Here is a 25313-nt window from a genome sequence, read left to right on the forward strand (position 1 = left end):
TGTGTCCCGTTACAGTTTTATTTTTCTGTATTTGGAGGCACAGATCCCTTGTTGGATTAACACGTTATGAAAAACAGCTTGTTTTAAGCACAGCAAATAATGTTGCACAAGTCTCTACTGGCTCAATTAGTGCTTTGTCAGTTTTCTGTAAGTAGTAAGCTAGTATTTCATTGTGAGTGTGTCATCTGCCTGAAATCGTAATGCTGTCTGTGAAGAGCACACAATCTTTAATAGCGGCGTACCGCAAGAAGCCGGCGTAGGATGAGGAGTGTGTGTTTTTGATCAAATCGCCTTTGATCAGTAAATCTGGGCTCGTCTTTGCATAACCTCTGCCCACTCTGTCGGCTTTTACATCCAAAATGTCTGAAAACGTGTCTCTTTTGGTTTTTCAGTAAGGTGTAGGCCAGGTTTCATTGTATAACACACACCACCAACTCTTGCTTAGCCAATCAGTTCGCAACACAAGAGTCTTACATTTACTTTGTTTTAATTTAATCTTTATTTAAGCTAAAACAAGCTCGCAAAATATTAGATTCATTTTACATGAATATGCCCTAACACACTCTTAATGTCTAAACATGCCGTTCAAATATTTGTATCTACAACAATTGGGGGTGTAACAATATATCATGTCACAATACACTCACCGGCCACTTTATTAGGTACCCCATGCTAGTAACGGGTTGGACCCCCTTTTGCCTTCAGAACTGCCTCAATTCTTCGTGGCATAGATTCAACAAGGTGCTGGAAGCATTCCTCAGGGAGTTTGGTCCATATTGACATGATGGCATCACACAGTTGCCGCAGATTTGTCGGCTGCACATCCATGATGCGAATCTCCCATTCCACCACATCCCAAAGATGCTCTTTTGGGTTGAGATCTGGTGACTGTGGAGGCCATTTTAGTCCAGTGAACTCATTGTCATGTTCAAGAAACCAATTTGAAATGATTAGAGCTTTGTGACATGGTGGAAGTAGCCATCAGAGGATGGGTACATGGTGGCCATAAAGGGATGGACATGGTCAGAAACAATGCTCAGGTAGGCCGTGGCATTTAAACGATGCCCAATTGGCACTAAGGGGCCTAAAGTGTGCCAGGAAAACATCCCCCACACCATTACACCACCACCACCAGCCTGCACAGTGGTAACAAGGCATGATGGTTCCATGTTCTCATTCTGTTTACGCCAAATTCTGACTCTAACATCTGAATGTCTCAACAGAAATCGAGACTCATCAGACCAGGCAACATTTTTCCAGTCTTCAACTGTTCAATTTTGGTGAGCTCTTGCAAATTGTAGCCTCTTTTTTCTATTTGTAGTGGAGATGAGTGGTACCCGGTGGAGTCTTCTGCTGTTGTAGCCCATCCGCCTCAAGGTTGTGCGTGTTGTGGCTTCACAAATGCTTTGCTGCATACCTCGGTTGTAACGAGTGGTTATTTCAGTCACTGTTGCCCTTCTATCAGCTCGAACCAGTCTGGCCATTCTCCTCTGACCATTTTCATTGACCAAGGCATTTCCGCCCACAGAACTGCCGCTCACTGGATGTTTTTTCTTTTTCGGACCATTCTCTGTAAACCCTAGAGATGGTTGTGCGTGAAAATCCCAGTAGATTAGCAGTTTCTGAAATACTCAGACCAGCCCTTCTGGCACCAACAATCATGCCACGTTCAAAGTCACTCAAATCAACTTTCTTCCCCATACTGAAGCTCGGTTTGAACTGCAGGAGATTGTCTTGACCATGTCTACATGCCTAAATGCACTGAGTTGCCGCCATGTGATTGGCTGCTTAGAAATTAAGTGTTAACGAGCAGTTGGACAGGTGTACCTAATAAAGTGGCCGGTGAGTGTATATCGCAATACAAAAATGCAACAATATGTATTGTGTACAGTTCACCCAAAATGAAAAAATGTAAGTTTTTTTGTCAGTACATAAAGTGTAACCATTGTTTTATCATTTCAAACTGAACAAATTGGCAACCTGCAGAGCCATTTCTACCTGTTTTAACCCATAAAAATACATTTTGTTTGCATTAATGAATGTATTTAGGTTGATTCTGTGATGTTAAATTATATTTGGGACTTGAGATAGCTTGTTAATTTAGATTTTTTTTCAGTGTGAGTGAGGCTTAAATGTCCCGTTTTCAGGGTCACTGTGTCTCGCGCACACGCTCTCCTTCTGGCATTCCACTTCTTTCTTTTGGTCTTTCTGTATATCCCTCTTTCCCTGAACAGATTCCTCTCTCATCCTGTGCTGTTCTTTCTTTCTCTTGTCTTCCTGTCTCGTGCACTGGTTCTCTCTCTGAGTTTGTTTAGAGACAGAGATAGTGGGGAAGTATATTTAGTCTGAATAGACTCCACTGTCTGCACACCAGAGAGAGAGAGAGAGAGAGAGAGATAGATAGAGAGAGAGGCCGAGCAAGAAAAAGAGTGCGATGAAGATAAATCTTCTACACTTTAGCTTTTGCCCCTCTTTAAAATTGACATTTTTGTCCACTCTTTGTAGCTTTTTTTAACTTTTATTTCTTGTGCATTTTTCTCTCTCTCTCTCTGTTTCTCTCTCTCTCCCATTGTCTCCACCATAATCTCTCAAAGATAACTGTGACGGAATGGGAAAAGACGGGCTTGGAATCTCTCGCTCTTTTGTCAGTGTCAGCTGATTCTGATAGACAGACAGCGAGAGTCTCACGTAACCCGACCTTTGACTATCAGCGTAAAGTCTGGTCCACATTCCAGTCTTTTATGGATAAGAACCTCCCACTTAGACTGGAAGAGAACTAATCTGACTGACATGTAAAGGAACCAACCACCGTTTGTTTTGTGTTTACGTGCTGTTTAGGGGCGGGGTTATCTGAAATCAGATCGTGGCACAATAATAGTCCAGCATAAATGTATTTAAATAATGAGCAGAGAATGTGTAACGACCAAAAATAACTATATGATTCTGCTTGTGAAGATCTAGTGTACTTGCATGCAAAACGCTTTCGTAGATTTGGAGCGAGATTTACTAAACAAGGCAAATTAGCGTGAGAGCGGGAGAGAAGCTGTAATATTTCCCTAGGAGACACTTATTCCAGATGTTATTACAAACAGAAAGACATAGATAAATTTCATGTTGGATGAGTGGAGCGTTCGCTTGGGCAGTTAGTGGCTGATTCATAAAATTGCAGATGGAAAGTTCTGCAGGTGATCTATTGACAATGGGCAAATTAAATAACACAGACGCAGCCAGATGATTTCCATTATGCCCTACTACACAGTCTACCAAGAGCAGCATGTGTTTAGTAAATCCTGACAGTCGTTCACTTTCGAGGGAACTCGCGCTGCGTCGGAAGTAGTGACGCTATGTCAGGGCAACGCAGCGTCTCAGGGAACAATGGTTACAGTCGTAACCTGAGACGTCCCCTTTCGAGGGAACGAGACGCTGATTTGCCCTGACATAGCGTCACTACTTCCGACGCAGTGTGAGTTCCCTTGATAGGGAGCAATGGTTATAGTCATAACCTGAGACGGTTTTTAATGCCAAAAGAGGGTTTGTGGTGGCGCAAGCTTTAAGTTAATCTGGCCCTTGATGTAACTCACTAAACTTTGTCCAGTGATAGTTATTCACTGAGGCCCCGTCCACACTACTGCGTTTTCGTTTAAAAACGGAGACCTTTTGCTACGTTTGCACCTCCCGTCCAGACTAAAACGAAGACCTAAAACGGAGATGTTTAGAAACGCTGCAGCTCCGCTTTGCGTTTTGAATCTCCGGAGGGCGTTTTAGTGAAGACGGGTCAAAACGGAGGACTTTAGAAACGATGACGCAGAGGCTCACGCTCGGCTCTATGATTGGGTGTCATCAGTCATGACGTATCCTTCCCTGATTCGTCAGCCACCCATCACATGTCAATCCGTTTCCTGTTTACACCGGCACGCGCATGCCCAGTGTTGGTGAATGGTCACATGATCCGCGTTTTCAGGGCGTTTTAATGTGAACGGAGATCAATTCTAATACGCAGATAAAACGCTGGTGTGGACAGAGATCATATTCGTTTTAATTCTCCGTTTTTAAACGAAAACGCAGTAGTGTGGACGGGGCCTGAATCAAGTAAACACAACTTTGTTATAGGAAAAGTCTGTGTTATTTTCCATATACATTTCTCACTGGTGTTTTCCCCTATATTTTGAATGACACATTGAATTGTATTGTGTTTTAGGTTGAAAGTTGGGTAACACTTTACTTGAAGGGGTGTGCATAAGACTAACATGACACCTTCATACACATGTTATGAATATGAAGGAAGTTTTATGCATGTTTGTGACAACTGTCATTAAGTGTCATTCGCTCAATTATGACATTTTTAATGCAAATATGACATTGTTTGAGATGTCTTTGTTATGACACCTTGACATAAACCAATACATCATAACCTGTCAGTGTCTTTGTCATTACAACTTGACATTACTAAGACAACACAACCTGTCATAAACATGACATAGCAGATTAACTATCAAACTTAAGGAACCACTTAGCTTTATTGGTTAACATTACATTGAACTGTCAGGTGGTTGGTTTTGACATTGGCTGTCATGAAGCCATTATAACGGTTTAATGACAAATTCAATTTGTACCACTGTAGTTGAGGTCACGAAAAATATTTTTGACACAGTTATAATGGCCTTATGACAGCCAATGTCAAAACCAACCACATGACAGTTTAACTTAATTTAATGTCAAGTTGTAATGACAAAGACACTGACAGGTTATGATGTTATGGTTTATGTCAAGGTGTCATAACAAAGACATCTTAAACAATGTCATATTTGCATTCAAAATGTCATTATTGAGCGAAAGACACTTTATGACAGTTGTCATAAACATGCATAAACCCTACTTCATATTCATGACATATGTCATGTCATGGTTATGAAGGTGTCATGTCAGTCTTATGTACACCCCTTCAAGTAAAGTGTTACAATATTCTTTTTTCCCCCTATTGTGACGTATATCTGAGTAAAACGGCTGTTCTGGTATAAATGTAGGGCTGGACTTGATTTCGTTTAACGAATAATGTCCTGACTGAATATTACTAGTACATTTTTCTTGTACTGATTTTATGTATCTTTATTACAGTGCAGATTGACAAAAACCCTGTGTGTTATTACTGGCAAACATCAGCCAATCTGATTTGATTTAGCCAGATAATGAAAGTACTCTTTGTGTGCATCAAGTGAACGGACCGTCGGCCAGCTGAGACGGAAAATAGAAAAACGGATCAATGACCTTTAAGGATGGACTGATAAGCTTGTGCCTGTTTTTGTTCAGCTGATGCTGAAGTTGCAGTTTCTGACTATGCTTGCGTGTACTGTAGAAGGTGCTGGTGGTACCTGGTCCCAATCATGTCTGTGTGATATGCACAGGGTTCCCACAGTCACAAAGCCAGGAGGCATCAGGGAATGTTATAATTGTGATTTCCAGATAAACAGATAAAATCCTTAATTGGCAAGTTTCAAGTGTGTGTTATATATGTGTTAGTAAACACCAGTAATAATGACTGTTTCCTGTGTTTGTGATGGAGGGTTTGATCATGACATTGATTGGCTGTTATTAATAGCTCAGGACTGTGTTGTGTTTGTGAAAGAGAGAGACTGAAGCATCTTGCATCCGCACCCGAGGGATTTAACTAGGTTCATAAAGAGGACAGATACAACGGGAAAAAACAAGCAGTTTCCAGAAAGAGTTTCATTCGTGAGGGCAGAAGGATCCATGATGATTAAGCATTTATGAAAGTAGATATTGTACTTTTTCATGGAACTGTTTATTAACTGTTTACATCCATCAGCGTTATTTTTATATAATTTATATGATTATAGTCGGTTATTCATATTTTGAAATCGCTGTTGTGTGCTTTTGTCACTTTTATTTATTTTTTTATGTTATTTCAGTTTTACTTTTAGTCATTTAAGTACTTCAACATCTGCTGCTACATTTCTCGTTGAATATTTGTATTTTGTTTTATTTTAGCATTATTTCACTTTTTAATAGTTTTAGTTAACAATAACAACACTGGCGTCCACTCATGTGACCCATAAACTCACCAAATGACCGTTTTCCACTTTATCTCTGACCCTTGATAGTAGGAAGGGTGTACTGCACCTTTAATACTTCTATTTGAAGATGAGGTTTGTTACAATTAGCTAACCTATTTGCAAATAAAGTGACCCCAGCATAGCTGTCAAATACTGAAATGTTATATGTGAAAAACATATCTGTTAATAAGCTCATGGTTGTGATTACAATATACAATATTTTTGCAGCTTATTTTCAATAAATGGTTTGGTTGGGCTTGGGAGCTGGGAGTTATTAATGTCATAAACATCATCGTCTTATACAAAGACTGACACCTAATAAAGTACAATAGTTATGTGAAGTATAAGGAAAAACTGTTATGACGTAATAAATCTAATGTGAAGTAACGTTTTTGTCTGTTTTTTCCTCTGGCAGTGGGTCTAGAGCAGCAGTGCGAGTTGACCTGTCGGCCGGTCGGGTACCGTTTCTACGTGCGGCAGGCGGAGAGGGTACGAGATGGAACGCCATGCGCAAACAACACACCCAATGATGTGTGTGTGGGAGGACGCTGTCTGGTGAGAAAACACAAAAGTGATAGAAAGCACAAAAATGATAGTAACATCATCATCTGTTCATGGACGCCCTCAGAGATTCAATTCAAAGTCTGAATCTGCCAAATGTTTTTTTTTTCTTGGAATTGTGAGATATGTAGATCTAACCTTGTGAAAAAGAATTACACTTTAGCATAGTTTTAAAAAGACATAGTATACATTCAAAGAAAGTATGTTGAATGTGATATTTTCGGAAACTTAATTGGATGTAATTTACAATTAAATGAAAATGTATTGTAGCTTAAATTTATATTACGTTTATCTAAAAAAACCTAAGAGTGCTTTTTTGACCCACTTAAGTAGATCTTTATATGTTATATCAGAATTATTTTGAAATATGGTTAACGTGTACTGCCGAATACACTGACAAGCATCTATGATCAACTAAAATACAGTTTGTCATTTCTTTTGAAACTTGTATTTTATGCTTTTAAACATATTTCTAATTACACATTTATAATGGTGAAGTTACAATTTAGTACATTCTAAATATATGAACTTTAAATATAACAGTTACAACTATAATCAAGTACGTGTGCCTGATGTTAGTCAACACATTAAAGAATATTAAAACAATGATTTCAAAGTAAACTTTCTTATTTTGAAATTAATACTAAGTGCACTTTTTAAAAGTGTACTTAAGTGTGTTAAGAAACAGTCATAGTACTCTCTTCAAATACACTTAATTTACCTTTTATTTCGTTAAAATAATGAAACTATCTGTAATTACAGTTTTTAAAAAAATATATTTTTTAAGATTTGAAGGACTAATACAAGTGCACATTCAGTACTTCTTTTTCCCGAGGATAGATTCTGAAGTTGTCTGATCTTGTCATCCTCATGCATTCATATCTTACTTTATTATTAATGAAATTTATATTTCTTTCCTCTGTCAGAGTGAGGGCTGTGACGGTGTGTTGGGCTCAGGGTTGGTTCGGGATCGCTGTGGTGTGTGTGGCGGTGGAGACGGCACCTGCGAGAGGATCACGGGAAGTTTCCTGAACACCAGCTTTCCTCTGGGTTACCACAAAATCTTGGATATCCCTCCCGGAGCCACAGCTATCAACATCACGGAGAGACGAGCCAGTCCAAACTATCTGGGTACGAACTATCTCTGTGTGTGTGGGTCAAGTTTGGACCAAATATCTGCTCTACGGATAGTAAAACCTAAAATCAGCTAAACTGTGGGAAGCAGACCCTAAAAAGTCCCCATGACGAAGTTGCTTATATAAGGTCTTAAAGGATTACTTTTATGCTTTTTTATATTTTTAACTTTCTTTAGTGTGTAATGTTGCTGTTTGAGCATTAAGCGCTCCAAAGGGGGATTTTCTCTATATAAGTGTCACTGTTTCTGACCTCCCTGAAACCCCTCCATTATAGTCTTGAGTTTTCTAACGTCAACAAACACAGCACAATATTCCTCATTTAAGGCATACAAAAAAATGGGGCGGGGCCTGGTTGAGTTGAGTTAGTAGTGTGTGAAATTCGTGGTTATGATAAGGCGCGGGACATATCCCAAACATGCTCTAAGTGGTTGACCATTCACAATACACTGGTCCAGCCGACCAATCACATTGCCCTGTTTGGAAGGAGGGGATTTCATAGAGACAGGAACTAAACAGAGTGTTACTGGCAGACTGGGAAGAGAGGTGCTGCAACAATTACAAATATGTGAAAAAATTATGTATAATAATTTGAACATTCAAGCCTATTCTAAAACCTAATCTAGTAGAGCCCAAAAACGAAATCAAGCCTTTGTAAAGGGGCATAATAGGCCCTTTGATGAAAAATCATTATCTCCTTATAAAATGGAAAGTCCCTAACATAACAGAGATACAAGCGTGTGTGCGTGTGTGTGTGTGTGTGGTCATTTATGTTCTGTTTGTCTTTCCTTATGGTGACCGAATGACCCTACAATAATAAAACCTGAAAAACGTTCATTGTGCGAACCTACGTAGTGGAAAACAGCTTCATAAAGGAAATAACTTATATCTTATTTCAACATTTTTGTGAAATATTGCCCTACAAAGACAAATGCAGGAACTACATGAACATTGGAACTGATTTTAAAGAGTTTGGACTGATTTGATTTGAATTTCACAATCCATTCTGAGTAGAGCTAAACCAAATGCATGTGTCATGATTTGTAGTTACTGCATTTTGCATTTGCAGGGCAGAATAGTTTTTCTTACTTAAAAATAATCTTAATTCAATCAGAAACAAATTGAATTGAAGAAGAAAATTGGTGTTTTTCACCAAAAAAAAAATTCCCCCAAAAGACGAGACATAATATCTTCTGCCATTTTACTATTTTAGTAATTGCATCTTGATTTAAGGTTTTTTATATATATTTGGACTGGAAACCAGACAAAAATACTAAGTAGGAAAAGCAGTTTTTGCAGTATGATGGGAGTTCTTCCTGACATAAAACATCACATTCATGAACGTGTGCATGTGTGTGTGACTGTGAATGCATGTACTTGCTTACACATAACATGTCAGTGTATGTTTCTACCTGCTGGTGTGAGATTAGTGTGTGAATTGGTCATTGTTCCTTGGTTTAGTGACCCAAGCTAAGCTCAGACCTCTAGCCAAACGTTCGGCTTCTAAACAACAGATCATTAGCAGAGCGATACAGCTGCAGTTGATCACCTTAGAGATAAAGGGCCCTATCTTGCACCCAGCGCAATTGAGTTTGTACACGACGCATGTATCATTCCTATTTTGCACCCGACGCACAGCGGACTTTTCCCTCCACAGACACACGTCTGTAAATTAGGGAATGAACTTGCGCTCCTGGGGGCGGTTCAGCGAAAAGAGGAGGCGTGTTCCAGCGCTAACATTCCCTGGAGCTATTTTGCAGTTTCAGAAAACAATTCCTCCACAGACCAGAAAAAACCTAGTCTAAGTCAGTGGCGCGTTGTTCAGATGCTGTTTTATGGGCGCATGCATGGCCATAATGTAGCGTGTGCACAACACGCATACACTTTGCTTCTGTCATACACAGACGCAGCAGTTCCCATTTTTGCAAACCATAAAAAATATTACCACACGAGGGAAATCATTATGTTGTCCATGAAGATGTGAAAAAAATAGGCAAAAATCTAGCTTACACATTTACCCAAATTATTATACGCCTGTTTAACTGAAGCTAATTTGGGTGGGTTTCTCCCGTCCCCATACAATGTCACTTCTCTGTCTTTTACGGCCCTGACGAGAACGTCGGTCTCCTCGGCTGTGAACCGCTCCTGGCGTGCGCCTGCCAAATCCGCCATTATAATAGCAATCCACCATGGAACAAGCGCACCTGCTTTTAAAGCAACACCAAGTAACTTTTCCTCTGCGGTCGCCCTACAGGTTGGAAGCGGAATTGTCTATTACCGCTGTCGTAAATTATTTAGCCTACCGCAACCTACTGTCGCACGCTCGTTGTTTATCCAGCACCGGCTTTGGAATGAACGATGTCCAAAGACAAGGTAGAGTATGTTGCATGATTTCATGAAAGTATGATGTATTGCGACATCAGAAACGAAGAAAAACAAAATAATGACTATTGGAACGCTTGACGTAAAGCAAGTTAAATTTGTAGTTTTCTTAGGTCTCATTAGAACTACAGAAACTCGGCCCGATCTGGCAATCTTACATAACGTGGTTATAGTAGATATAGGACCGCAAAGCGAATCCAGAAGTGCCTTTCACCCTGTTACGAATTGATGAACCACTGAAACGATTTTGGAAACATTATCTTACTTATGTGTTGCTTTAAAGGGAATGTGAGGTGACGCTCGGATTGGTTTATAGCACGTTACACCCAAACCACACCTATGAGTAATGTAGCTACTTCAGACCAACCCATTTTAGATGGGATCCGCCCACAAAGTTACTTCCGTTTCGTGTTTGATACTTGCGTTTCAGGTCGTTAAAATAGAGCCCCTAGACTAGAGCGTGTAAGCCTAAATTCAGTGTCTGTAGATGATAATGTCCCATTGTTTCAGCACGTGGTGCGTTTTGGGGCAGGAATGAGTCATTGTCCTGAGAGGGATGTTGATATGCTGTTCATTAGCCTGGACACGACTCAGGAATGCCTGGATTCACAGATTATGTTTTTTATATATATATATGTGGGGGATCTCTCTGGGATGTGTTAGGTAATACAGGCATGTTTTCTTAAAAGAATATGACCCTGAGTCACAGTCATGGACATGTCTGTGTTTGTTTGGCTTCTGTGATTGTGCCCTGAAGGCAGACTTCTGTAGTAGACAAAACACTACGTTACGTGAGAAATCATATTTTTTCTCTTTCTGACATCCTTTTTTTGGCTTTTGCTTTTCTTTCTCCTGTGTCTCTCTGTGATTCCGTCTGCCCCAGTTTTATTGTTTAGAGGTTGCTCTTTCAGAGCTCAGGAGGTGTTAACTATCACTGTTATTATTGTTTATATTTCCTCTAACACTGTGTATTAAAGTTCAGTGTGTGGGTCGTCCTATAGTGTTTGTGATCCAGACATGTGTTCAGCAATGCCCTGGAAACCACCTCCAACTCTCCAGCATCATTGCAGAGACTTGTTTAGGTGTTGTCAGACTACTTTAGACAAAGTTTGAGTGTTTTTTTGGTTTAATTATCAGTATTTTAACCAGTGAGACTACTTTAAGTTTCACTATTTGTCTAGTTTTGGTGTCAGTAGTTTAATGAAACTAGTTTAAGCATCAGTTTTGGACTGTTTTAGAGGCTGTAGTCTGGTTTAATTTTCAGTATAAGTAGTGATAATAGTATTTTAAGTATTGTATTAAGTATCAGCATTGGTCTAGTTTAGGTGTCATTAGTTTTAACTAACCATACTAGTTTATATCAATATTTGTCTAGTTCAGATATCTCTAGTTTAATGATCCTAGTCTAAGTATCAATATTGGTCTAGTTTAGGTGTCAATAGTTTTGGTTGTTATAATGCTTCAAATCAGTATTTTAACTAGTGATGCTAGTTTAAGGATCAGTATTGGTCAAGTTTAGAGTGGTTTGAGTAGTCATACTACATTAAGGATCAGTATTTGTCTAGTTTAGGTGTCAGTATTTTTAGTTTTTTGTCTTACTACTTTATTAGTGTTTGTCTGGTTAGTATTTTAAGAAGTGGTTTGGGTAGTCATACTAGTTTAAGTATCGGTATCAGTCTTGTTTAAGTGTCAATAGGAGTCAATTGTTGACACACAGTCACAGCGTATCATGGATAGCACAACTCTGATTATTTGGTCTTGAAAGATTTTGATGAATAATGAGGAGTTTATGTGATTGCCATCGTCAGTGTCTTGGCAATATTGTGCACATTTTGAAACCTTTTGAGATCTACGTTTACTCTTAAAGCAGTATGAGGAGAAACACTTAAAGGGATACTCCAACGTTTTTTCATATTAAACTATGTTATTCCCTTAACTAAGACGAGTTGATACATACCTCTCTCGTCTCAGTGCGCGCACTCAATGGCTCTGTCTTGCGGCGAAACTTTGTCAGCACTTAGCTTAGCTTAGCCCAGCTTAGCCCAGTTCATTCATTAGGATCCAAACAGAGAACCGACCAACCATACATTATAGTTATTGCCATACATTATAGTTATCCATTTTACACGCTTAGAAAAGCACCACGTTTTATTTTTGTGTCACCATTCTTGGTTGAGTTACACTACTCGTGTAACTGTATTTAAATAGGGAAAACGTGGAGGTGTTTGGTCGCTTCTCTGTTTGGATCCTAATGAATGAACTGGGCTAAGCTAAGTGCTAACAAAGTTTCGCCGCAAGCCAGAGCGATTTAGTGCGCGCACTGAGACGAGAGAGGTATGTATCAACTCATCTTAGTTAAGGGAATAACATAGTTTAATATGAAAAAAAACGGTGGAGTATCCCTTTAAGATATGAAAGATAACTCATTATTAGATATATGTCTCATGGGTGGTGCCATACACATTTGCTTAGTAATTTTAGTTTTCTGATATCTGTGCTACATCCTCTTCTTTTCATTCCTCTGTCTTTGACACTTTTGCTATGAACTTTTCATGGAGGAGAATTCTTAGTTGCATGTGATGTGTGATTATGGTAGGAAACTCGTAAAACGGTCATCACAAGCAGAACTGAGATCTGTAATTACAGACAGCTAAAAACAGACTTCCACACGCTCCACAAACAAATAATGACTGTCGGATGAATCTTTAAAAAAAACTTCCAAGAAAGAAAATAAAGCTGCACTCAAAAAAATAGCTTGTTGGTCTAACTTAATAGATCATCAAGAGTAGCGTCAGTTCTGGCAGGTCACGTTAGTCAAGCTCGCATCAGCTGATCCACGTCTACCTATAGGAATACGACGCCTGTCACTGTATATATAAGCTCCTTCAGTATTATCAGCAGCTATCGCATTTCTCAGTAGCTCCTCCTCTCGCCCAGTCAGCATTTGGCATTCTGAATAAATTCTTGAATTATGTTGTATTTTAAAATCTTGAATTAATGATATCTGCAATACATTCATGGTTCTGTTCTGTTTACCCTAATGGTGGGTTCACACCGAACGCGAATAGAGCGTCAAATACGCGTCTATCGCGTCTAGTTAGACGCTTGAACATTCGCTCGAGTTCAACATTTTCAACTTGCGCGGAAGATATTCGCGGCAAACGCGTCGCCCAATTCGCGTCATTCGCAACGCCCGGCGCGAATGATGCGTCTATTCGCGTTTTTGCTTTGACTTTGTATGTAATCCATTAGCGCAAATAATTAAATTCGCGTTCGGTGTGAACACACCATAAGGAGGGTTATCGCTGCTCTTATCCATGCTAGGCTGCATGAACAGAACGGAACAATACCGAACGGAACAATACCGCCAATCCAAACTGTATGCTAATTGTCAATCGTATTTGACGATAGTGGTCCTGACAGAAATGACACCTATTTCCACACGGTTGAACTAATTTATTTGAACTTAAACTAGGTTAATTGCACTGAGTAAAATTCATCCTAAGTGAATGAGATCACACCAATTTCATTTGACGTATTCTGTGAATGTTTCCTGAACATAATTCACTCTTGTTGAGCCAACCAGTGCTGTTGCTGTGCAGAGTTTTCTGTTTTTAAGACTTGTTAGAGTGTAAGTGTTTAATGTTTAGTTATTTTGAACATTTAAAAGAGTTTGTAGAACATGAAATAATAATACTATTTTATTTTATTTATACACATTTTTGGTTACCATTGTGGTGAAGAGTTGAGCTTGTGCTTCGGTTGTCGTGCACACATACATGTTCATGAATGTTTAATTGAGAGGGGTAGAACTGGTGACCACAAGTAAACTGTGTAAATGATGTGCTAGATCTTAAACTTATTTATTTTATTTATTTCTACAAAAAACGAAAAGCCAAAGCAACACCTGTTCATATGCCAAGTGTGACTTTTGTAACATGCAAGTTATGATCAAGTAAAACTTTTCTCATCACTGGCATTAGCACAGTTACAGCTCACTGAGAACAACATAGCTTTATGCAAAATGGTAACCTCAAAAATCGAAATAACATCAACTCTTTTAAAATTCAAATATAACCGAACATCAAACTTTAACAGGTCTTTCACTTTATTAAAAAACACATTAAATAGCACTTAATTTCAACATTTACTCTCCTGATCTATCCATATGCAAAGCATGCTGGGAACTAGAAACATTCAGTCAATGCAACACAAATGATTCATGTAGTCCCAACACAAATAGTTTGTTAACTTAACATTTTACAAATTTCATTTCATTTAACGTAATAAAAATTTGCAAATGACAATTTAGTAAAAAAAACTAAAGATTTGTGTTGTTTGAACTTATTTTATTTAAACAAACTGAGCAAACAGCTAGAATATTTTTTTTGTGTGTGTGTGTGTGAATGTTGTGAATGCGAGTACCTCATATATCATTACTGCATGTGTAAATGTGTGACCACAGCTTGTGTCCTGCTGTGTTTGTGTGTGCAGCCCTGCGCAGTGGAACGGGTCAGTCTGTGGTGAACGGACGCTGGGCGGTCGACCCGCCGGGAGAGTATCAGACAGGAGGAACCACCTTCCTCTACAGCCGACCCAAAGCTGGCCCACACGAGCAGGGAGAGGAGAGAGGAGAGACCCTCACAGCGCCTGGACCCACAACTGCCCAGCTGCAGCTATACGTAAGTGCACACACATGTGTTCATATTACAGTAATGTGGAAAGAGGTAGACGGGTCTGGCTGGAGTGTGATGGAGCACAAACTCCAATCTGGGAGGATTTGCTGCAGGAGTGGATGGAAGGAATGAGCTGTCGCTCTGTTAATACATGCCTATTGTGTCGATTAATGATGATATTAAATGAGCATAACACTTCTGAACTCATTAGGAGCTCTATTGTTCTCCTCAAAGGGCTCAGGAAACAGGATTTTTCTTGCTCTAGGGTTGTTATAATTCAAACTAGCCACAAAAAAATAAATTTGCTATTAAACACAAGCCTTCATTTAGTTCAGTTTTTCTTCATCATTGAGTCACAGGAGAATCGTAATGTCTTACTTATAGATTCTCTGCATATTAGACTGGCATACAAGACAGTATTTAAGTACTGATACTAGTTTTAATGACTAGTATTGGTCTAGTTTCAGTGTCAGTAGTTTGGATAGTCATAAGAGTTTAGGTATGTAGTTGTCTAGATTGGGTATCACTAGTTTAATGATACTAGTTTAAGAATCAGTATTGGAGTATAGTTGTAGTAGTGTTGGTAGTCATACTATAGTTATCATTGTTTGACTAGTTTAATTATCAGTATTTAAGTAGTGATACTGGTTTAAGTATCAGTATTTGTCTAGTTTGGGTGTCAGTAGTTTAGGTCGTCTAAATCTTTGGGTGGTTAAGTTATCAGTGTTTGGTTAGTTATAAATATCAGTATTGAACTAGTTTATGTATGACTAGTTTAATGATACTAGTTTAGGTATCAATATTGCTCTGGTTTAGGTGTCAGTAATTTTGGTAGTCATACTATATCAGTGTTTGTCTTATACAAATACATTTACATGTATTTGTGCAATTGTACTTTTAGTATACAAAATTGGTATACTTTAAGTCTGCTAAAATGGAACAACTCATTTTGTACTTAATGCAGAGATCATACTATCGTTACTAGTAGTGATATTAAAACACTTTTTTAGGTTAAATAAGACGTGTGCATTTGTGCAATAAATAAGTACTCCAAATAAAGTTTGATTATAATATTTATATCAGTAAGTCTCAAGTGATATGTCAGTAAATATGTTAATGGATTTGTAGTATACTTAATATAAAAATTAATTTATTTTAAATACATTTTGGTATCGTTTTTTTTTCACTAGGGTATTAGTGTTTTAGTAATCAGTATTTAAGTTGTGATAATAGTATATGTGTCAGTATTGGTCTAGGTTAGGTATGAGTAGTTTAATTATACTAGTTCAAGTATTAGTATTGGTCTGGTTTAGGTTTCAGTAGTTTTGGTCCCAGACAGTAACATAGCGTCGGCCCAGATCCGGTCCACATCTGGTATGCGTGGAATCCACATGTACCTGATGTGGCCCGGATCTGGGCCGACACTATGTTGCTGTCTGGGGTAGCACACTACTTTAATTATCCGTATTTTAAGTAGTGATACTAGTTTAAGTATCAGTATTGTTTTAGTTTAGGTGTCAGTAAGAGTCTCTTGTTGACTTACAGTAACAGCGTATCATGAATAGCACAGCTCTGATCATTTGGTCTTGGAAGAATGTAGTGAATAATAGTTCATATTCATATGCTTTAGCTTTAAGTTCATTTAGATGTTCAGAGAAAGAGCGTCCACATAGTTCTGAGTGTGTAGGAGTGTGTTCGAGTGTGTTTATATCAGTGATATACGGCCGATACTAACTGGAATGCGGTCATGGAGTGAGACGTTACCATATGCTGGAGTCTATTAACCTGTTTTTACTTTCTCTCTCTCGCTGTAGATTATTTTCCACAGGCAGAATCCAGGCATAGACTATGAATATTACATCCCAGTGGAGAAACAGAGGGACGGAGAGAGAGAAGTACACAGAGAGAGGGAGCGAGGGCGGGCAGCTCTCCGAGAAATCAGTGAGTTTTCCTACAGTCGTCTTGTCACACAGAGTCTTTCTCTCTTTATCTCTCTCTCTCTCTCTCTCTCTCTCTCTCTCTCTCTCTCTCTCTCTCTCTCTCTCTCTCTCTCTCTCTCTCTCTCTCTCACTCGCCATCTCAGTTTCTATTTTTCTCTCCTGATGATCTTCTATGTCACTCTAAATTTATAGTGTTTATATGTCTGTGCCACGCAGATATATTTCACTTGAGCAGTCTTCTCTTATTTCTCTCATCACTTATTGGCCACCGGTGAAACCTTTTAAGGTCATTATAGGAGAATGGGCCTATGATTGTGTGTGTGTGTGGAACATCAGATGATGTTGAACAGAGTTTTTATGAGAATGGGGTCACTGTGAGAGTGTGTGACATGAACCAAAAAGCATGAATCAGGCTTTAGATCTGTGCCAACTCTGCTAAAAACTATTTTGGCAACTTGGGAACAGACTAGACCATCTAAATCAGCTTAAACCAGCTAATTCCAGCACACCACGGGCTGGTTTAAGCTGATTTTTTTTCAGCTGGGAATTAAAACTTAGTGTGCTGCCTTGCTGTCTACTGCCTATACAGGCAGTTACCTTCTGAGACAGCTTCCTGACTGGTTTAACTCTACCCAGCAACTTGCAGCAAGACTTTTAATAAGAGTTTGATGAAACAGCAACTGTTGCAAAGCAAATGAACCAGTGTAAAGCAAATACTGTACTTAACTACCTTTTCAAATTTGTACAATACTTGTTCAGTTAGTTGCAACTTTCCCTTGTGCAAAAGAAGTGTGCTTAATTGTATTGAATATGCAGTAGTTTACATCAAATCCTAGAAGTATATTTTTAAAAACTCTACCTGCAGATAATATTAATGAAGTAAAAAATCAAATTAAGTGTTCAAAAACATTAGTCAGTCACACTTTGGGCCCTATTTTAACTATCTAAGCGCATGGTCTAAAGCGCACGGCACAATTGCACTTAGGTCGTGTTCGAATCCACTTTTGCTAGTTTAAGGGCGGGAAAAATGGTCGGCGCGTCAGGCGCATGGTCTAAAAGGGTTGTCCCTATTCTCTTAATGAGTAATGGGTGTGTTTTGGGCGTAACGTGAAATAAACCAATCAGAGTCTCATCTCCCATTCCCTTTAAAAGCCAGTTGCGCTCGCGCCATAGCGGATTCGCTATTTACATGGCGGATTTTGCATGGCGGAAAAACTGAACAATCGGATCTGCTCGTGCGCGGGGTTAAAGCAGACCATCTATGGGACAAGCCGGATTCCACCAAATCTTTATGTACACAATAATAATCTTTTACATTGTAATCCTTAAATTTTTTATATTTGGCATGTTTGTGTGCTGCTGAGTGCGTGTGTGTGTGTGTAATAAGCAGAGTGTACGTGCGTTGTGGACCCGCCTATAGGCGTTTATTACTAGGCTCTTTAATTAACAAAAAATGTACTGCGCCATTGACTTCAGACCAGGTTTCAGTTGGTCAATGGTGCAGTCTATTTCAGTTGCCTCAAAATAGCAAAGCGCCAACAATGCGCCTGAACACACCTCGTTTTCAGACCAGCAGCCCATGGGCGAACAAATAGGTGCAAATGTATTTGCTATTTAAACAGCGTGGCGCAGGACGTGGAAATGATAACAGCATCAGGCTGAAACTAGCAGAAAACATGCGCTGCATTACACCGGGTGTATGATAGGGCCCTTTATATTATATTATATACACTCACCTAAAGGATTATTAGGAACACCTGTTCGATTTATCATTAATGCAATTATCTAATCAACCAATTACATGGCAGTTGCTTCAATGCATTTAGGGGTGTGGTCCTGGTCAAGACAATCTCCTGAACTCCAAACTGAATGTCAGAATGGGAAAGAAAGGTGATTTAAGCAATTTTGAGCGTGGCATGGTTGTTGGTGCAGACGGGCCGGTCTGAGTTTTTCACAATCTGCTCAGTTACTGGGATTTTCACGCACAACCATTTTTAGGGTTTACAAAGAATGGTGTGAAAAGGGAAAAACATCCAGTATGCGGCAGTCCTGTGGGCGAAAATGCCTTGTTGATGCTAGAGGTCAGAGGAGAATGGGCCGACTGATTCAAGCTGATAGAAGAGCAACTTTGACTGAAATTGTCAAGGTTCTGCCCTGGCAGCCTTGTCTGTTTTGTTGTGGTTTCATGTTTCTGTGTTTGTCTTGTGTTTGAGCACATGGCTCTGTCTTGGTCTGTGTTTGCCATGTGCTCCTCATGTCCTGCCTCCTTGTTTCTCGTTACCACGCCCCCTTGTTTAGTCCACGTTTCATTAATTGTGCTCACCTGATCCTCATGTGCTCTGGTCCCTTCATATTGTGCCTCTTTCCCTCATGTCTTTGCTGGTTCGTTGTGAGTATGCACATTGCAGTGTTTTCTAGTTTGTGATCTTGAAATTATCCTAGTGCTTACGCTGGTTTGTTATCATTGTTACTGTTTTGTTTTGCTTAAGCTTTAGCACTTGTGCTTGGTAATCTAGTTGGAGTTCTTTTGTTTAGAATTATATTTTTAGTTTTCTTTAGTTCTTATTTTCCCAGTCAAGTGGAAGTTTTCTCTTTAGCTACTCCAGTTTGTTGTCTTAGTAGTTTTCATTTAGTTTGCTTTCTATATATTTATTTCTCTACTTTTTGTTTCTCTTTTCATTGATCTTATCAGTTTAGTTTCACTTATCTTAATTGTTGCCTGATCTTGTCTTGTCTTGAGTCTTGTCTTGTGTTTCTCGTCTTGTATGTTTTTCTATGTGTTTCTGTCCTGTATCCTGAGTTCCCTGGCCACTGACTCTCAACTGCCTGGCTGCCTGACTGGTGCACCTATCCCCTGTGTCGAGCCTCTGGTTTCGTGAGCCTCTTCCTGGTGGCAAGACTGGAGCTACACCTGAGATCTACTTCAAGCTGCATGTTCCTAGTGTTCCTGCCTGGTCTTTCCTTCAGAGCTGCCTCTATTGCACTCACGTCATCGCCATCTAGTTGACGGTCTGAGTGGTCATCCATCCTGCCTGTCGTTGTCGTCTGCCTTGCCCTACTGTTTTTACTGTGATTCACGCTTCACTCCCTGCTGTTTCAAGTCTTCAGTCCTGTTAATAAAAACCTTGTCTGCTCATTTGCGTCTGGGTCCCATATCTTGCAGAACCCTAACAGAACGAACCAGCCAGCACAGGACCCAGCAATGAGCATCCGTATAGTTCCCCCCGCAACTGCCCAACAGAGACTGGCACTCCAGCAGGGGTTGTTATCGCTTCGCCAACAGGGCCGAGATGTGCGGTCTTTTGTCCAGTTCTTCTGGACTATGGCTAAGGGCCTTGAGTACGATGATGCGGCTCTGAAGGTGGCTTTCAACCACTGCCTGGATAGTTCCCTGCCTCAATGGGAGATGGAACAACTAAGAGTCCTGGACTTCTGGAACTTCTCCAATTACCTGCATCACTGTAAGGATTGGCAGATCCTGACACCACCAGAGCCTGACTGTAGTGACCACCTCACCCTTCCTCCAAGTCAAGCTCTTCTGAATCCAACTGAAAAACGAAGGTTGAGAAGGAAGAGGGCAGCTCGGACTGCTGCATCAGTTTCTGCAACTGACTTGGTGGAAACAGTCCTTCCTAACACAGTCACCCCAGAGCCTGCAGAGACCGTCACAGTCACCCCAGAGCCTGCAGAGACCGTCACAGTCACCCCAGAGCCTGCAGAGACCGTCACAGTCACCCCAGAGCCTGCAGAGACCGTCACAGTCACCCCAGAGCCTGCAGAGACCGTCACAGTCACCCCAGAGCCTGCAGAGACCGTCACAGTCACCCCAGAGCCTGCAGAGACCGTCACAGTCACCCCAGAGCCTGCAGAGACCGTCACAGTCACCCCAGAGCCTGCAGAGACCGTCACAGTCCTTCCAGAGCCCGCTCCGTTAACAGCAGTCACGTCAGAGGCAGCTACGGCCGCTGCAGTCACTTTAGAAGCGGTCAATCGCGCATTGTTGTGCCCCTGTAAGCTGAAGCCAAGGACGGCCCATGCCGTGCAGTTTTACACTCCTTGTCAGGAGCCCCTAGACCCATTGGTTCTGTGTCAGGAGGCCCCAAGTCCAGTGATCCAGGGGGACCAGGATCAAGAGGTTCTAAACTCTATGGTCTTGGAGGACCAGAGTCAGGAGGTCACAAGTCCAGTGGTCCTGGAGGACCCGACTCCAATGGTCCCATATCCAGTGGTCCCAGAAGCACGTAGTCTGGTGGAACCACATCCAAAGCTGCCCACTTCACCAGTAGTCTTTGGCCTAGTGAAGGAATCAGAGACTGTCAATGAAACTTTACCAGAGCCACCTCTTATTCCTGTCACCCCAGAAGAGTTTGTTCCAGAGCAGCTCGTTTCATCTGTCTTGGACAAAGATACCAGTCCAGAGGCAGTCGAGCACAAATTGCCTTGCCCTCAGAAGTGGAAGAAAAGGACGTCCCGTGTTGGCAAGTCAAATGAACTTTTAGAAGCCCCTAGTGCTTTGGTCCGGCAGGTCTTAAATCAAGTGGTTCCAGCCCCTGAGCAAGTTCCAGTGTCGGCTCCAGCCCCTGAGCAAGTTCCAGTGTCGGCTCCAGCCCCTGAGCAAGTTCCAGTGTCGGCTCCAGCCCCTGAGCAAGTTCCAGTGTCTGTCACTGAAAGCGCCTCAGCTGCAGCCCCAGAGAGCATCCCAGAGTCAAGTCCAGTGTCTATCACTGAAGGCGTCTCAGCAGCCCCAGAGGGCACCCCAGAGTCAAGTCCAGTATATATCCTTCCAGCCACGAAGGACGTTTCTGAGTCCATGTCAAGGACCCTTCATGAATGTCCTGAGTCCATTCCCCTGACACGCACCCTTCCTGCTAGGTCTGTAATGGCCCCAGAGTTCACCCCCAAGACTGTTTCTGACACCAAGGCCATTTTCAAGCCCCGACCATTTGAGCAAGCTCATCTTCCCAGGAGGACCACTAAGTCTGTCCCTACCCCTCCCATCCCACCCTCTGTATTACCTGGTCATTATGTGTTTTCTAAACCAGTATTTCCCTGGTTTGCCTCAAACTATTCCCCTGGATTATTTTCTTCCCTCCCAGTTCCGTTTCTTGGAAGCCCCGGAACTCCAAGTTTTGTTCCTCGCCCGCCCTCCCTCCCTCCCTCCCTCCCTCCCTCCCTCCCTCCCTGTTGGTACCCCCTTTGCCCAGTGTGGACGCCTGGAGGCGTCCATTAGAGGGGGGGTACTGTCAAGGTTCTGCCCTGGCAGCCTTGTCTGTTTTGTTGTGGTTTCATGTTTCTGTGTTTGTCTTGTGTTTGAGCACATGGCTCTGTCTTGGTCTGTGTTTGCCATGTGCTCCTCATGTCCTGCCTCCTTGTTTCTCGTTACCACGCCCCCTTGTTTAGTCCACGTCTTGTCCTCGTTTCATTAATTGTGCTTACCTGATCCTCATGTGCTCTGGTCCCTTCATATTGTGCCTCTTTCCCTCATGTCTTTGCTGGTTCGTTGTGAGTATGCACATTGCAGTGTTTTCTAGTTTGTGATCTTGAAATTATCCTAGTGCTTACGCTGGTTTGTTATCATTGTTACTGTTTTGTTTTGCTTAAGCTTTAGCACTTGTGCTTGGTAATCTAGTTGGAGTTCTTTTGTTTAGAATTATATTTTTAGTTTTCTTTAGTTCTTATTTTCCCAGTCAAGTGGAAGTTTTCTCTTTAGCTACTCCAGTTTGTTGTCTTAGTAGTTTTCATTTAGTTTGCTTTCTATATATTTATTTCTCTACTTTTTGTTTCTCTTTTCATTGATCTTATCAGTTTAGTTTCACTTATCTTAATTGTTGCCTGATCTTGTCTTGTCTTGAGTCTTGTCTTGTGTTTCTCGTCTTGTATGTTGTTCTATGTGTTTCTGTCCTGTATCCTGAGTTCCCTGGCCACTGACTCTCAACTGCCTGGCTGCCTGACTGGTGCACCTATCCCCTGTTTCGAGCCTCTGGTTTCGTGAGCCTCTTCCTGGTGGCAAGACTGGAGCTACACCTGAGATCTACTTCAAGCTGCATGTTCCTAGTGTTCCTGCCTGGTCTTTCCTTCAGAGCTGCCTCTATTGCACTCACGTCATCGCCATCTAGCTGACGGTCTGAGTGGTCATCCATCCTGCCTGTCGTTGTCGTCTGCCTTGCCCTACTGTTTTTACTGTGATTCACGCTTCACTCCCTGCTGTTTCAAGTCTTCAGTCCTGTTAATAAAAACCTTGTCTGCTCATTTGCGTCTGGGTCCCATATCTTGCAGAACCCTAACAGAAATAACCACTCGTTACAACCGAGGTATGCAGCAAAGCATTTGTGAAGCCACAACACACACAACCTTGAGGCGGATGGGCTACAACAGCAGAAGACCCCACCGGGTACCACTCATCTCCACTACAAATAGGAAAAAAAAGGCTACAATTAGCAAAACCTCGCCAAAATTGGACCGTTGAAGACTGGAAAAATGTTGCCTGGTCTGATGAGTCTCGATTTCTGTTGAGACATTCAGATGGTAGAGTCAGAATTTGGCGTAAACAGAATGAGAACATGGTAAATGGTAAATGGCATTAGTGCCCCTTAGTGCCAATTGGGCATCGTTTAAATGCCACGGCCTACCTTAGCATTGTTTCTGACCATGTCCATCCCTTTATGGCCACCATGTACCCATTCTCTGATGGCTACTTCCAGCAGGATAATGCACCATGTCACAAAGCTCGAATCATTTCAAATTGGTTTCTTGAACATGATAATGAGTTCACTGTACTAAAATGGCCCCCACAGTCACCAGATCTCAACCCAATAGAGCATCTTTGGGATGTGGTGGAACGGGAGCTTCGTGCCCTGGATGTGCATCCCACAAATCTCCATCAATTGCAAGATGTTATCCTATCAATATGGGCCAACATTTCTAAAGAATGCTTTCAGCACCTTGTTGAATCAATGCCACGTAGAATTAAGGCAGTTCTGAAGGCGAAAGGGGGTCAAACACAGTATTAGGATGGTGTTCCTAATAATCCTTTAGGCGAGTGTATATATATATATATATATATATATATATATATATATATATATATATATATATATATATATATATATATAATATTGTTTATTATTTCCTTAAACAGTGCTCTTTTTAAAAGCAAACTTAAGTGTACTTCTTTTTCACAAGGGTTTTACTGTTGCATCACTATATTTTTGCAGCCAATCTTATTTGTTTAGTGTTTAGCTCTAGGTAGGCAGCACACTAGGACTCATCATGCTTATCTCTGTATTTCAGGTTCTGTCTCAGTGGCAGTCGAGAACCCTGTTGCTCCTCCTCCTGTGTTGTCTTCTGCCTCCTCGCCTCCATTTTCCTCCTCATCTTCCTCTGCATCTGATCGATGGCCACCAGAGAGGCTCCGCCCACAGGGCTCAGGACCCAATCGTAACGCTCGGATCCCTCCAAGAACGGACCTCCCACTGGACAATCAGCCTGCATTCATGTGGCAAAGAGGCGCGCTGACAGAATGCACTGCTACCTGTGGCAAAGGTCAGGGGTCACCATAGCTGTGCATATGAGTTGTAATCAAGGGGTCAATGTTTGGCCGGTATGCATTTTCTGGTAGATGCCATAATTACACCTTTATGCAATGAAAAGACATTTTTCTTTATGGACGACCATTCAAAAGTAACTATTCAGACTAAATTAAATCATTACAGCATATGAATTAGGGCTGGGCGATAAAACGATAACTATTGCGATTTAATTTTCCTCGATAAAATTATAACAGAAGTTCGATAAGTGTTCAATATAATGTTTATGCATTATGCAAATTATGCTGCACATGTCTGTTGCAGACACACTGGTGCCAATGACTGATAAGCCAACTATTTCTGGTGCCTATGAGAAACATTAAACAGCAAACTGGCCAAAAGCGGAACGAGACCGAGCTGCTCGTTTGAACCACGCACTACACATTTATCAGCTCGGCTCAAAACACAGCAGCACAGCGAGAGCTTGGAGCGAATGTGTTTACTTGTTGACCGTCTTGATCACGTGACCGCTAAAAATCGTTGTGAGATTCAGTGAAATGCATCTGAGTTTGGTGCAGAGTTCTCCTATACAAAACACAAATCAAACACTTACTGAAACCATGGGATTGTGGCAGAAATGTGGGATGTTCATATAGAATTTTATTAAATTATTAATGTAGATTTGGAAATGGAATATAATTACAGTATTTTTTGTTAAGCTATAGCAGTTTTTGTCCCTTTATATTATACTAAATGTCTTTAGGCTAAAACAAATGCTATAGTTTCTTTTTTACCATGGTAGTAAAGTGCAATGCATGGTTGGTTAACATGATTCAAATACTATGGAAGACATTTTAACCTATAAAAATGAGGTTGTTACAATTTTTCAATGTTACTGTTTTTTTAATGAACATTTACATCTATATCCCAACTCAAGCTACTGTCAAAATAATTAAAAAAAAATCCCTGTGATGCTAAAGCTACATTTTCAGCATCATTACTCCAATCTTCAGTGTCACATGAT

The 25313-nt window shown here is 40.8% G+C and overlaps 1 protein-coding gene across 2 annotated transcripts in view; it reads left to right on the top strand.

The window, feature by feature from the left end:
* adamtsl4 (ADAMTS-like 4) overlaps positions 1-25313 on the top strand; it is an 81297-nt gene that overhangs the window by 45242 nt on the left and 10742 nt on the right. For both annotated transcript variants that reach the window (XM_056257855.1, XM_056257864.1), the window contains exons 6-10: positions 6487-6626; positions 7559-7763; positions 14642-14829; positions 16638-16764; positions 24054-24305. In XM_056257855.1, coding sequence (XP_056113830.1) covers positions 6487-6626; positions 7559-7763; positions 14642-14829; positions 16638-16764; positions 24054-24305 — 912 coding nt within the window. The remainder of the gene's footprint in view (positions 1-6486; positions 6627-7558; positions 7764-14641; positions 14830-16637; positions 16765-24053; positions 24306-25313) is intronic.

This window comes from Rhinichthys klamathensis, unplaced genomic scaffold (assembly GCF_029890125.1).
Source record: "Rhinichthys klamathensis goyatoka isolate OS25496 unplaced genomic scaffold, OSU_Roscu_1.1 h1tg000006l_1, whole genome shotgun sequence".
Classification (NCBI taxonomy): Eukaryota; Metazoa; Chordata; class Actinopteri; order Cypriniformes; family Leuciscidae; genus Rhinichthys; species Rhinichthys klamathensis.